Below are 12,789 nucleotides of genomic sequence, written 5' to 3' on the forward strand. Positions count from 1 at the left end.
TATTCCTTTGTGATATAATGGTTTTCATTAGTAGTATGCTTGTGTTCTTTTATCTCTAGTATTTGTCTATTTTAGGTTTTTGATTTGTGGTTACCATGGAGTTCATATATGTTGACTTATAACTATATGTGCGTGTTTTAATCTGGTAGTCAGTGAAGTTCAAGCACATTCTAAACATCTACAATTTTGTTTACTCTCCTCCCCTGTATATTGTGTTTTTTGATATCATGTTTTACATCTTCATGTTTATCTGTTAGTAACTATTTAGTTACAGATTTTATCATTTTTTGTGTTTTAATCTTTGTAGTAGCTTATTTAAGTGTTTGATCCATAGCCTTACTATATATTTGCTTTTACTAGTGAGTTGTTTTTTTTTTTTTCTTATAAATACTTACTTCTTCTTGTAGCCATTTCTTTTCTACTAGAGACAACCCTTTAACGTTTGTTTTAGAGCTGGTTTAGTATTGATGAACTCTTTCAGACTGCTTGTCTGAGAATTTCTTTATCTCTTCTTCAACTCTGGATAATAATCTTACTGGATAGAGTATCCTAGATTGTAAATTTTTCCCCTTCAGCACTTGGAATATCTTATGATGCTCACTTCTGGCCTGAAAACTTTCTAAAGAAAAAAAATCATCTAATAGCAGTATCAGGGTTCCACTCTTTGTTTTTCTCTTGCCATCCTTAGAATTCTCTCTTTATCTTTAACTTTTACTTTTTTAACTATGATATGTCTTCATGTGCAATTTTTTTAGTTCATCTTTTGGGGACTCTTGGTGATTCCTATACCTGGATAACTGTTTCTTATTTCATGTTTGAGTAGTTTTCAGCCATAATTTTATCAAATTTATTTTCTACAACTTCTTTTTGGGAGCCCATTAATGTATATATAAGTATGCTTAATGTACCATTTTCACTCTTTAAATTTGTTTTTCTTTTTGCTGTTGTGAGTGGGTGATTCCTGTTATTCTATCTTCCAGATCATTTATGTGTTCTTCTCTATCACCTAGTCTGCTGATATTCCCTTCTAGTGTGCTTTTTATTTCAGATGTTTTATTCTTCAGCTCTTATTGATTCTTTTCTATATTTTTAGATCTTTATTAAAATTCTTACTATGTTCAGGTGTTATCTTCCTTAGTTCAGTTTGCATTCTTATTACTAACACTTTGAACTATATCTGGTAAATTATTTATCTCTGTTTTATTATTTTCTGGGGGTTTCTCTTGTTCTTTGATTGGAAACAAATCCTTCTGTTTTATTATTTTGCTTAACTCTCTCTGTCTTTATGAAATTAGGTGAAATAGTTACCTGTCAAAGTCTTGAAGGTGTGTCTTTGTGTGAGTGTATCCTTATACAGTTTGTGTGTGCCCAATGGCTTTGATAAGAGAGCTGGATCTAGAGCAAGTATGAGTCACACCTTTTCTCAGTCTGTGCAGCAGCTATCATTTTGGTAGGAGGTGGGGCTGGAGATGAAGGAGCTAGATCCAGAGCCAGGAGTGAGCTGGGGTTTCTCCTATGCTTACTGACCTACACCACCCCATAGGAGGCAGAGTCAGATTACAAGGTGCTGGAGCAGAAGCCCTGAGGATGGGTTTTGAGCTGAATCTTTTCCCTTTAAGTGTATGCTCTCCTCTTTCTCAGCATCAGCACCTTTGCCCCAGAAAGGTGTAGGACTGGGACCTGGGCAGGCACCTAGATTGGGCAGAAGCACACTCTGGGGAGGTCCCAGCATACTGGTCAGAGTTCCAGACTGCTCCTAATCTGCTACCTTTGAGAGTGCCAGCAATGTCTACTCCCACCTTGTTCAGACTTGGCACTGGATCTGATTTGGCTCTGTCCCCTCAATCTGCACACTCTCCTCAGCAGTGACAGCCTTTGCCTTAGTGGAGAACTGCACCATGGAGAAAGGTGGACTGGATTGGTCACTTGATATAGGCTGAGGGGCATGCTGCTGTGGTGATGGGAAAGAAGCCAGAGTCCCAGGCAGTCTCAATCTGCTTCCTTCACCTAGTTTCATGAGCAAACAAATGTGTGTGCACTCTTCACAAGCAGAGTCTAATTTTCTCACTGCCCTTCTGCCAGCCCCTTTGGAAACCAGCCATTTGGACTCATCTTCTCAATGTCAAACCCCGGTGCTGGGGTACTCAATATGTGGTTCAAACTACTCAGTCACCAGGGAGGATCTACAAGCCTGTGTGATCCCACCCACTTCTGCGTCCCCTCCTAGGGGCACAGATCCTTAACTAATTGCTTCACTTCCCCTCCTACCTAACTTCCTGTGGATTATTCTTTACAGCCTTGATTGTATGAGACTGTTTCTGCCCGTCTCTAGTTTGTTTCCAGTGAGAATTGCTCCACATGTAGATGTATTTTTGATGTGTTCCTGGGGAAGGTGAGCTCAGGGTCCTCCATATTGATCTCCTCCTTTGGTTTTGCATGATTTTAGTCTACCCAAGCCACTGCCTGATTATAAAACACATCAGATCTCTTTCCAAAACACAAGCAGCAATTGATTCTGTCAAAATTTTACTAAAACAGACCTCAAATTTTGTATCTTCCTGTGGTAATGTGAGAACAACAGAAGCCACCAGAGAATGTGTGCAGCTATAATGCGCGAGCTCAAGTACATACTATCAATGAGGAAAAGAATCATTAATAATATGAAATTTAGAAGAAAAAATTACATCTGTCTACATGCACATCCAAATGCCAAACATCAAGAAAGAATTAGGTAGTAAAATAATAGCATGAAATTGTGAGAAGAGAGGCACAAAACTTTGCCAAATCTTTAGTCAAACTTTGGAAATACCAAAGATATGGCTTTGGATAGATCAAGGTAGATAATAGTAGCCCTAGGAAATGCTTCCAAACACACATATTAGGAAAGTAGTGGTTGTGTATAACCATTCATCTATGCATCAAAATTATCAACTATAGATGGCGAAAGAGTCAGCAATTCCACACACGTAAAACCACATATTTATAAGAAATGTAGATAACTATACACAAAAATGTAGCAATATGAAAGCCAATTATGTTTAATAAATAATGAATTTAGACATTTTCCAAAATGAAAATAGTTTAAATTATTTTTATTCAGTTATGTAACACTAACAAAATATGAAATGAATATTTTTTAAATTGTTGGAAATTCAGGAAATTCTATCAAAAAAAGTCTGATGTTGCATGATAGTCTAAGATTCAGTAGTCATTGTTTGAACAGACAAGAACATCCATTTTACAACTAATGCAGGAGGTACACATGGTGCCTCATCAGAGAACATCCTGAACAGATGAGCATCTAGAACTTCTCAGTAGAAGCCAGAAGACCAGTATCTTCCATAGCAGCATGGGTGGTAGCAGGCATAGCCATAGCCACCGTAGCCACATCCATAGCCACATCCCAGGCCACCATAGCCATAGCCCAGGCCACCACAGTAGTTGTTGTAGAAGCTCATAATGTGAGGATAAGGAGGCTCAGTTGAAGGCAGAGTCAATTTCTAGTGTTTTAAATTTAAAATCTGCACAGGACCTTATATACCAAAAGAGTGGTATGTGGGCCAAACCACAGGCTCTCTTCTATTTATATTCTAAACTAATTGGCATTAAAACGATCTCAATAATTCATCATAACTAATATATCTAAGCCAAAACAACTCTTTTTTGTGTCATGATGCCTATCACAAAATCATATGCCTTTAATGATAGATTCTTCTCCTAATTTGGTGGCTTATTTATTCCAGATTGCAAATTAAAGCTACATTACTATCATGTGGTCAATTAGCCATGCATATTCTTGTTGAAAATATTAGTTTAATTTAATAATATCCTCCATCAATCTACATATATGCTGTCTTGGGAGCGAAAGTGTGGATTTAAAGGGGAAGAGAAGGAAGAAGAGTTTGTAGGGGGAAAGACATTGTAGAAGAATTCACTTGTTTAACATTGAATAACTAACTGTTTTATCTGGCTTATTATTTATTTTTTTTTTTTTGAGGAGCAATATTATACACTACAGTTTGGTTTATACTTCACATAAACATATACCCATAATTTTATATTTGACACAAAACCAGGGTAGATACCCTAAAGTTTAACCCCATTAACTGCAGATATATAGAAAAGCAAAGACAATCTATTAGAAATACATGTTTAAAAATGATTCTCAAAATTATGAATGATTTATTGATGTGATGTACCTCCTAATACGTTGCCCTGAAGAAGGCACATCTCTTCTGGGGCTCTTGCCAAAAATATAACTTCAGTCTAAGTATGAGAAAATTTCAAACAAACCCAAATGGTGGAATATTCCACAAAATATCTGACTCTTCATGAAATTCAGGTTAACCAGAGGAACTGTCACTAATTAGAGCGGTCTGAAAATATAGACAACTATATTCAGTGTGAATTGGATCCTGGAAACAAACCAAAACAACAACAACAACCACAACAACAACAACACTACTAATAAACAAATATGATGAAATAAAAATCCATGGTTAAGAGCATAGTACAAAGTTCATTTCTTTGGTTTGATAAACTTACTATGGTTATGAAAGATGTTCATATTAGGTGACATTAAGTAAGTAATGTGTATAATACAATTTTTGTGTCATCTTGGTAACATTCAGTAAATTTAAAATTATTTCAATATATGAAGTTCAAAATAAATATAAGATTGCTCTTCCATTTCATTGATTTGATCATCTATGACTTCTTCATACATCAAACGTTATTAAGAAGCAACTGTATACTGGGCACTATTATGAGAACTGGGGATGGAGAAGTGATCATGGTAGACAAGATCACTATTGTAATGGAGCTTATATTCTAGGTTAAGCCAGGTCAGGAAATTCAACAGACAGGTAAGCTATTCTTGCTGTTCCTTAAAAAGCTCAAGGGCAGAGAGTTTATGGTGGAAAAAAACTAGGTCCATTTAACGAGTTGAAAAGCTACTAAGATCTGTGAATTTTAATGAAGAGGAAGGGTGTTAGCAGATAAGCTCATGGGTGTGGTCATGGCTGTGACACATTGGACCATGATAGCTATGTTTTCTAAGTTTTGGGTTGCTAAATGTAGCAAATAAAAATGCAAGACAACCATTAAATCTGAGTGTCAGATAAACAAATTATTTTAGCATAAATATTCTCCTTGCATTCTTTGGGAAATTCAATATTCTGAATTTCCAAATTGAACTTCAGTATTATGACAATGAAATTTAACTGCATGTCTGGTGTTTACTCTAGCAATCCCAATGTGGGAATACATTGAAGGATTATGTTAAAGGAGGTTCATGACCTGATTTGTGCCATGCATGCTTTGAGATGTAGAAAAAATAATGAAACAGACTGGGTAGTATAGAGAATCATGAATGTAATTTATGTTGTTAAATTTCTAATGACAATTAATCTACAAAGATATTAGTACTAACTTGAAGACATTCAATAAAATTGGAATGTATATGAAATATATATATGAAGTAATAAGACTAAAAATGAAATGGAGATTGATTGGAGAAAAGAATATATCCAAAAGTGATCTGTCTAAAGAGAGTTTAGCTAGACACTAGAGATTATAAGTGGGGAAAACACGTATCTGGGCCCTCTAACAGTTGAGGGCAAAATCTGAGAAGAGAAAAAAGAAGATACAGAAGAAGCAGCTGCTGAGATTGGAAATGAAACAAAACTGTGTTTGTAGGATGAAGCTAAAGGTTGGGGTCCTATAGGAATGAAAGAAAGGTTGGTGGATCTAAATGTATTCAGAAGCTGAGTAAAATGAATGCTTGACCTCTGGATAGGGCAGGACTGAGGTCTGGATCATCTGTGCAAGGGCATCTCAGGAGAGTAGCAGAGGCCAAAGATTCACAAATATGAGTGGAAAGGTAAGGAGATATTAAAATGCCTCCATGAAAACACACTTGTGACATTTTGCTTTGAAGTAGAATATGGCAATGGGGATTACTTTGAAGGGTATGGAGAGTGACATAAAGCTTGTTTTATTTTTGATTTGGAGTATGTTTGAGAACTGAGTGTATTCAGAACAACACACCAGAAAAGCCTGGGCGAAAAAATCATTCCAAGCAAAGCTCTCACTGCTGTAATCAGGGAGGGCAACACAATTCGTCAGAGAAAAGAATCAATTCATGGAGGAAAATTCTAAGGAGAAAAGATATAATAATGTAATTAGGAACTTGTTTTGCCCACAGAAAATGTACTCTACATCGATTTTAATCAAATATGAAAATAAAACGTTAATTATAGGTTTTATTTTCATTTTTTGATTAATTGATACAATTCACACTTAGCAAATGTAGCCATGCGCTAAGAATTTAAATATCCTTGAAGAAGAATAATCATTATGTTATTTCAACTAGTTTTTGCTAAAAACTTGTGGTTGTCTGATTGACTTGGCACTGTGAGAGTTGAAGCTACTGCTATTTTCTATATGAGAAATTTGAAGATGCCCTCTGCTTATAGCATCTCAATCCAGTAGTGAATTAAATGTTACAATAAGGTTTTTACTTTACAAAATTGCTCCTACCAAGAACACATGGAAATATATTCTAAAACACGTGAATGTACTGATCTGATCTTTAGCATGAAGATATTTTTCTGTATCATTAAGATGCCATTTCCTTTTGATTCACTTGAAATAGTTACCATATTAGATGAATCAGTAATTTAAATTATCTGTGTCCATATTTTGATTATCTACAGAGAGGGGTGGTAAGGGTGTCTAATTTCTTAAACCATCTTCACTGCAATGTAAACCAGCCCCAAATTCCACTTCCTAAATCCAGCCTAAGGTTACCCTGAGGGACATATAAAAATAATATTTTGACTAAGAACTATCATTGTATATCAGAAATCCTTGTGATATTTGAATAATGCTGCTTTCCTACATGCATTTTCTTAAAGATACAGAATTATTTTTTCTAACTGTAACACTACAACCGTTTTTCTTTGGCTGCCCAAATGATGAGTTATCACACTGATTTCAATGAAAGTAGTTGTAATTCAAGGGTTATGCAAAAGAGCTCAGCATGCCAGGTTACAAAGCGTACTGACTGGATGTACTGAGAAAGGAATAGTTCTCTGTCTAATTTATTGTTAACACAAATACATAACGCTAGGCTATTGAATAGTTACCTAGAATATTAACTAATCACTATATATACAATTACAGAGAAAATAACTATATAAATTGGATTCTAGAGAATGACTTCTATTTTCACGTCCTTTAATAGAAGTTGAACATAAATGGGAATTACACTCATTGGTGTAAGTAGGAGACATTTTGTTCAGAACTGATTCCCTTGAAATTTTAATGAGTAAAATTATTATTAGCCTTATGGGCATGAAAGATACATTATGGCTTCACATAGAAAAGACACTAAATCCCTGAAGAAAGCAATAATTTGGATCAAGAGAGAAGAAAAATTTATCATTCAAAAGGAATTTTTTTTTATAAAAAGTTATAAAATAATAACATTATTATTTAATGCCAAGAGTCTAACAAATGTTTTGTTTCTTTATGTAAGGGATGGTTCCAGCAGATTAAAATGAATGTGTGATTTGGGCAGGACTGTGTAAGTGTGAGTTGGTATCTTCTTTCATTCAAACCCTCAATTGGATAAGAGGAGACCAAACTGAGAAACCAAGACAGTAAGCCCCCTGGATTTCTCTCAAGCTGTATCTTATGGCTGAGGAACAACAAACTATTTAGATTAGTCATAAATTCTGGCAACGTCATGAAGGTGTGATGGGTCACGCCCACACTGAGGACATATAAAAGGCTCTCTGCAGGGAGACATGTCCACCCTGAAGTGACACTTCTACTCCCTTCTCTACCCAAGGACAACCTCAACCCAACACCAACACCATGTGTGGCTACTACGGAAACTACTATGGGGGCCGTGGCTATGGCTGCTGTGGCTACGGAGGCCTGGGCTGTGGCTATGGGTCCTGCTATGGCTGTGGCTTCCGCAGACTGGGCTGTGGCTATGGGTGTGGCTCTGGCTTTGGCTACTACTATTGAGGACGCCATGGAAGACTCTCATCCTCTACACCAGGACCTTAGGATTCCCCAATTCTGAACCTTTCACGTTCTGTGCCTTTCCCTTGGGTGATGATTACCCTCATCGTGGAAATCTAGTATGGTCTGTTGATCTACCATCTAACCGATATGTTCTCTGAATTTATCTCATTAAGTGGGATAAAGTGAAGTTCACCAGTGACCTCAGAGTTCTCCTTTCTTCAGGCTGTTAATATCATAGTAACTACCTTGAGGGCTTCCATCATGGAGTTTGTTTCTTTGTTGACCTAATAAAATTGTTAATTCAAACAGCAGCCCTGGTTTTTATGCCAGTTATTTAATGTCCAGTATTGTCTACAGGCAGTTTTTTTTTTTTTTGGCAGAATTTTGTTCTTTGTGGTTGTATAACTGAGGGGCTCAACATTGACTGTTGGTGGGAGGCATTTGCAAGCTGTCTGCAGGAGGCTTCCTGTAGTTCCTTGACATGGTTGCTTGGTTTCTCAAAGCCAAGTAGGAGGGGAGATATTCCAGCAATGTGAGTGCTACAATCCCCATTCAATTTTATGTAACAAAATCACATACACACAGTCATACATATTTTGATACTTTTGCCGTATTTAATGTGCTAGAAGTAAGTCACAAGTCTTGTCCACACTCAAGAGGAGGGCATCATGCCAACCACTGACATTAAGAGGCAGAAATCAGGGCAGTACTTTGATAGTCTGCCCAGCACTGATATCAATGCTATGGAAATTAGGAAGTTTCCCTCATTTGCAGTGCTGGGGGACAATTTATAGAACATCTAAATATTTTATCTCTGAAGATTAGGTAGAATTTTCCAGAGTAAGTATTTGAATCTGCAATATTTTGTGAGGTGTTTCTGTAATGATTTTCTCTGCTTCTTCTAAGCAAATCAGAATCTTAATTTCTAAATGCAATGTGTCAATTTTGGTAATCTACATGGTCATCTATATTCTCCTAGGAAATTCTCCATTGCATCTAGGTTTCAAATTCATATCCATAAAGATCTACAAAGTAGATTCATATAATTTTTAAGACCTCATTTCCTTGTTTATCTTTTGTTATTTGTAATTTTGTATATACTTCTTTTTCATTTTTTCCCCTTGATTAAATTAGCAAGTGATTTATAAACGTTAATCTTTACAAATAGTAACATTTTGACTCATTTAAATTCTATTGCTTTTTTTCTATTTTCTACTTCATTAATTTCTGCTTCACTATTTATCACTTCCTTGAATTTCTTTTGATTTACTTAATTGGTTTTTTAAAGGCTTTTTTAAACTGGGATTTCAACTTATTTGCATTACTTCTTTCATTTTCACTGACAAAAATGTTTAGTGTTACAAATTTTTCTCTAATTACTGCCTGAAATTTTTTCATAGATTCTGTTAAGTACTATTTCTATTACCATTATTTACTTTGAAATTCTATAATTGCATACTGTATTTTCTTTTCCACTGGAACATTGTTTAATCAAAGATTTACTCTCCAGATGAACAGGATTTTCCATCTTTTGCTTTTGTTAGCAATTCTAGCTTTATTGCATAGCAACCAGAAAATGTTTTCTGCAGTATCTCTACATTAAGAACATACTAATTTTTTTCTTTCTGATTATTTTTTGTATATTTTCTGTGGAAGATTGAGAAGAAGGTTTATTTTCTACTAACAGCATATAGATGGATATGCATCCATAAAACCTACCTTATTAATTAAATTTTTAGGTGCTCTCTCATTTTACTTATTCTTTCTACTAGATCTGTTTGTTCAGGGAGTGGTATATTACAGTTGTTCATTATTAATGTTTTTCTATCTACATCTTGATGCATAAATAGATAAGTAGGTAGATATACAGATAGAAAGAAAGGTAAGCACTATTCATAAAGATGATTTCTGTGTTTGGGGTTCTTACATAAATACTCATAAGTACAATATATCTCATATTAGACATTGCTTTGGAGAATACATTTGAGTCAATTTTCTAGACTACTACCATTTTCTTTACTTACCCATAAAATCACTGTTTAAATATTTAATAGAATTTATCATTGGAGACATCTGAACCTTGAGTTTATTTTGTGGAAAGTTGTTTTTAATTATGAATTCATTTTCTTTATTAGATTTAGTGCTATTCAGATTCACTTGACTGAGTTTTGGGAATTTTTGTATTTAAAGGAAACTTTTCATTTCATACATGTTGTGGAATTTATTGGCATAACATCCTTCATATTATCTGCTTATTTTTAGAGTCTGTTGGATTTAAAAGGTGGTGATTCTACCATTCTTCAGGTTGGTGATTTGTATTCTCTCTCCTGCATTCTTGATACATTTGTCTAGAATTTATCAATTTGACCTATTCAAAGCACCAACATTATGTGTTATTGATTTCTTTATAGTTTGCTTTTTTCCTTTTCAATTGATTTCACTAATGTCTCTATTTTCTTTCATTCTTCCTACTTTATCTTCAATTTTCTCTTTCTTTCTAGCTTTTTCAATAATCTTAGAGCATTGATTTTAAAATGCCCATTTTTGTAATATAATTGTTTAAAGCTACAAATTTCCCTCTAGTCACTTCTTCATTGTTAAGCCATATATTTGGTATGTTGCATTTATTTATTAACTGATTTGGAAGATTTTCAAATCTGACATGTGATTCTTTTTTGATTCATATGCTATTTGAAGGGAGTTGTTTTCAAATTCAGGAAGACCCTGTCCTTATGTACCTGAGACTCTCCTGTCCTCTCCAAGAGTCATCTCGGGAGTGAGGGAGATAAGTGAAGAATCTCACTGTGCCACCAGCCCACCAGAAGAGACACAGGACATAGGCTGGTGAAATTTCTTCTACATTTTCAGGCAGCAATGTCAGAGACCAGTAGGACAACCAGTGGTCAAGATAAACCAAACAGACCAAAATAACACTGCAAAAATTCTGAAAATTATGAATCATAGCTCACAAGACCTATGAGCTAAACCTGAACAGGGTGACTACCTGCTTTAAAAAAAAGATTCAAATATAACAATGATGCTCCTAATAGGTGAAATTTCTATTAAACCATCATACCAAGATTCCAGAAAATTACAACTGGAGTGAGAAAAGATAATGAACTAACCCTAACTCTAAGATAATAAAATTTTCACATTATTGGACACAGATTTTAGAGTAGCTATCATAAAAGTGTTTCAATAATCAAATTCTCTTGAAACACACACACAAATATACACATATATATATTTATGAAACGCAAACCACTACCATTGAAAAGCTGGAGTTGGATATAACAATATCAGATTAAATAGACTTTAAAACAAATAATTTTAAGAATGATATAGATGGATATTTTATATGATAAATGGGCAATCTCCTAAGAAAATACAACAATTTAAATTTCATATGTACCCAACAAAGCTCCAATATTCACAAATCAAAGATGGACAGAATTGAAAGGAGAAAGAGACACAATAATAATAGTTGGAGTTTCCAATATCTCATTTTGAATAATAGATAGAACAACTATACAAAAGCTCATGGTATAAATAGTTGAAGAACACTATAAACGAACTAGACCTAGCACATTTCTAGTGAATACTCTACTACAAGGGAATTCAAATTTCTCTCAAGTACACACGTGGAACATTCTTCAAGATAGGCCATATGTTTGGCCAAGAAGAGCCAATGAACCTTTAAAAAATGAAATCATATGTAGTCAAATGTGTATACTGCTTTCAATAGATGAAGAAAATCATATCCACATAATTCTCCCCTCCAGATGCTTCCAGAAAACATGCATTTGGGGCAGGTTAAGATCTTGTCAAGTCTCACACTTTGATCTGTATTCAGAAAGTCATTGTATATGAACTCATTTTCAGTCTTAGCTACCACAAACTCTAGCATTAGTTACTAAAAAATTAATAGATATTATTGATTTATATTTCATTATTATTCATATTATTACTAATGCTTAATAATAATAAATGAAGTGAATTAAGTAAAGTTACTATAAACTGCTTTACAGAACATTACCCAGACTACCAGGATCAGGGATACACTTTTCAGCCTCTGTTCTAGATCAGACTGTGTTTGCATTATTTTAGTCTACCAAAGCCACTGCCTTCTAGTGAAGTATAACAGTTCTCTTTCCAAAAGGCAAGCAGAAACTGATACTTTGAAAGTTTCACTGAAACAAATCCCAAATTCTGTATTTCCCTGTGACAGTGTGAGAGTGAAAGAAAGCTCTCTATGCAGCCACAATGTATAAGATGAGATCAAAAATATATTGTCAATGAGAAAAGAATAACAATAATATAAAATATAGAAGAAAAATTACATCTCCCTATAAGCATATTAAAATAGCAAGAATCCAGAAAAAATAAAATACTTAATAATTAGCACAAAATGGTGAAAAGAGAGCTACTACTTTGCCAATATCTTTAGTCAAACTTAAGTTGATCAAGGATAGGACTTTGATGATATCAAAATATATAATAGTAGCCCTTGGACATCCTTACAAAAACATGTTAGGGAAAGCACTGGTTGAATATAATCATCTTCATACCAAAATTGTCTACTATAGATGGTAAAAGGTTCAGCCACCTCACACACCCACACATTTACACAAAATCACAAGAAAGAAAGAAAAATAAATACACATGTAACTGGTATAGGTGTGAAAACAGAGTATCTTTAATGAAAAATGAGTTTAGACATTTTCCCAAGTGAAAAGGTCAAACATTGTTTGC

At 34.5% G+C, this 12,789-nt stretch overlaps 1 protein-coding gene across 1 annotated transcript; it reads right to left on the bottom strand.

Moving 5' to 3' along the window:
* Positions 1–3,105: 3,105 nt before the first annotated feature.
* LOC116154898 (keratin-associated protein 20-2-like) lies at positions 3,106–3,491 on the bottom strand. The gene has a single exon (XM_031458650.2). It carries the CDS (start codon positions 3,456–3,458, stop codon positions 3,312–3,314), a length of 147 nt encoding a protein of 48 aa, XP_031314510.1. The 5' UTR covers positions 3,459–3,491; the 3' UTR covers positions 3,106–3,311.
* Between the last annotated feature and the right edge of the window lie 9,298 nt (positions 3,492–12,789).

This window comes from Camelus dromedarius, chromosome 2 (assembly GCF_036321535.1).
Source record: "Camelus dromedarius isolate mCamDro1 chromosome 2, mCamDro1.pat, whole genome shotgun sequence".
In the NCBI taxonomy this organism is placed as follows: Eukaryota; Metazoa; Chordata; class Mammalia; order Artiodactyla; family Camelidae; genus Camelus; species Camelus dromedarius.

Excerpts from the sequence above, each read along its gene's own strand:
- LOC116154898 (XM_031458650.2), bottom strand. The coding sequence starts at position 3,458 with ATGAGCTTCTACAACAACTACTGTGGTGGCCTGGGCTATGGCTATGGT.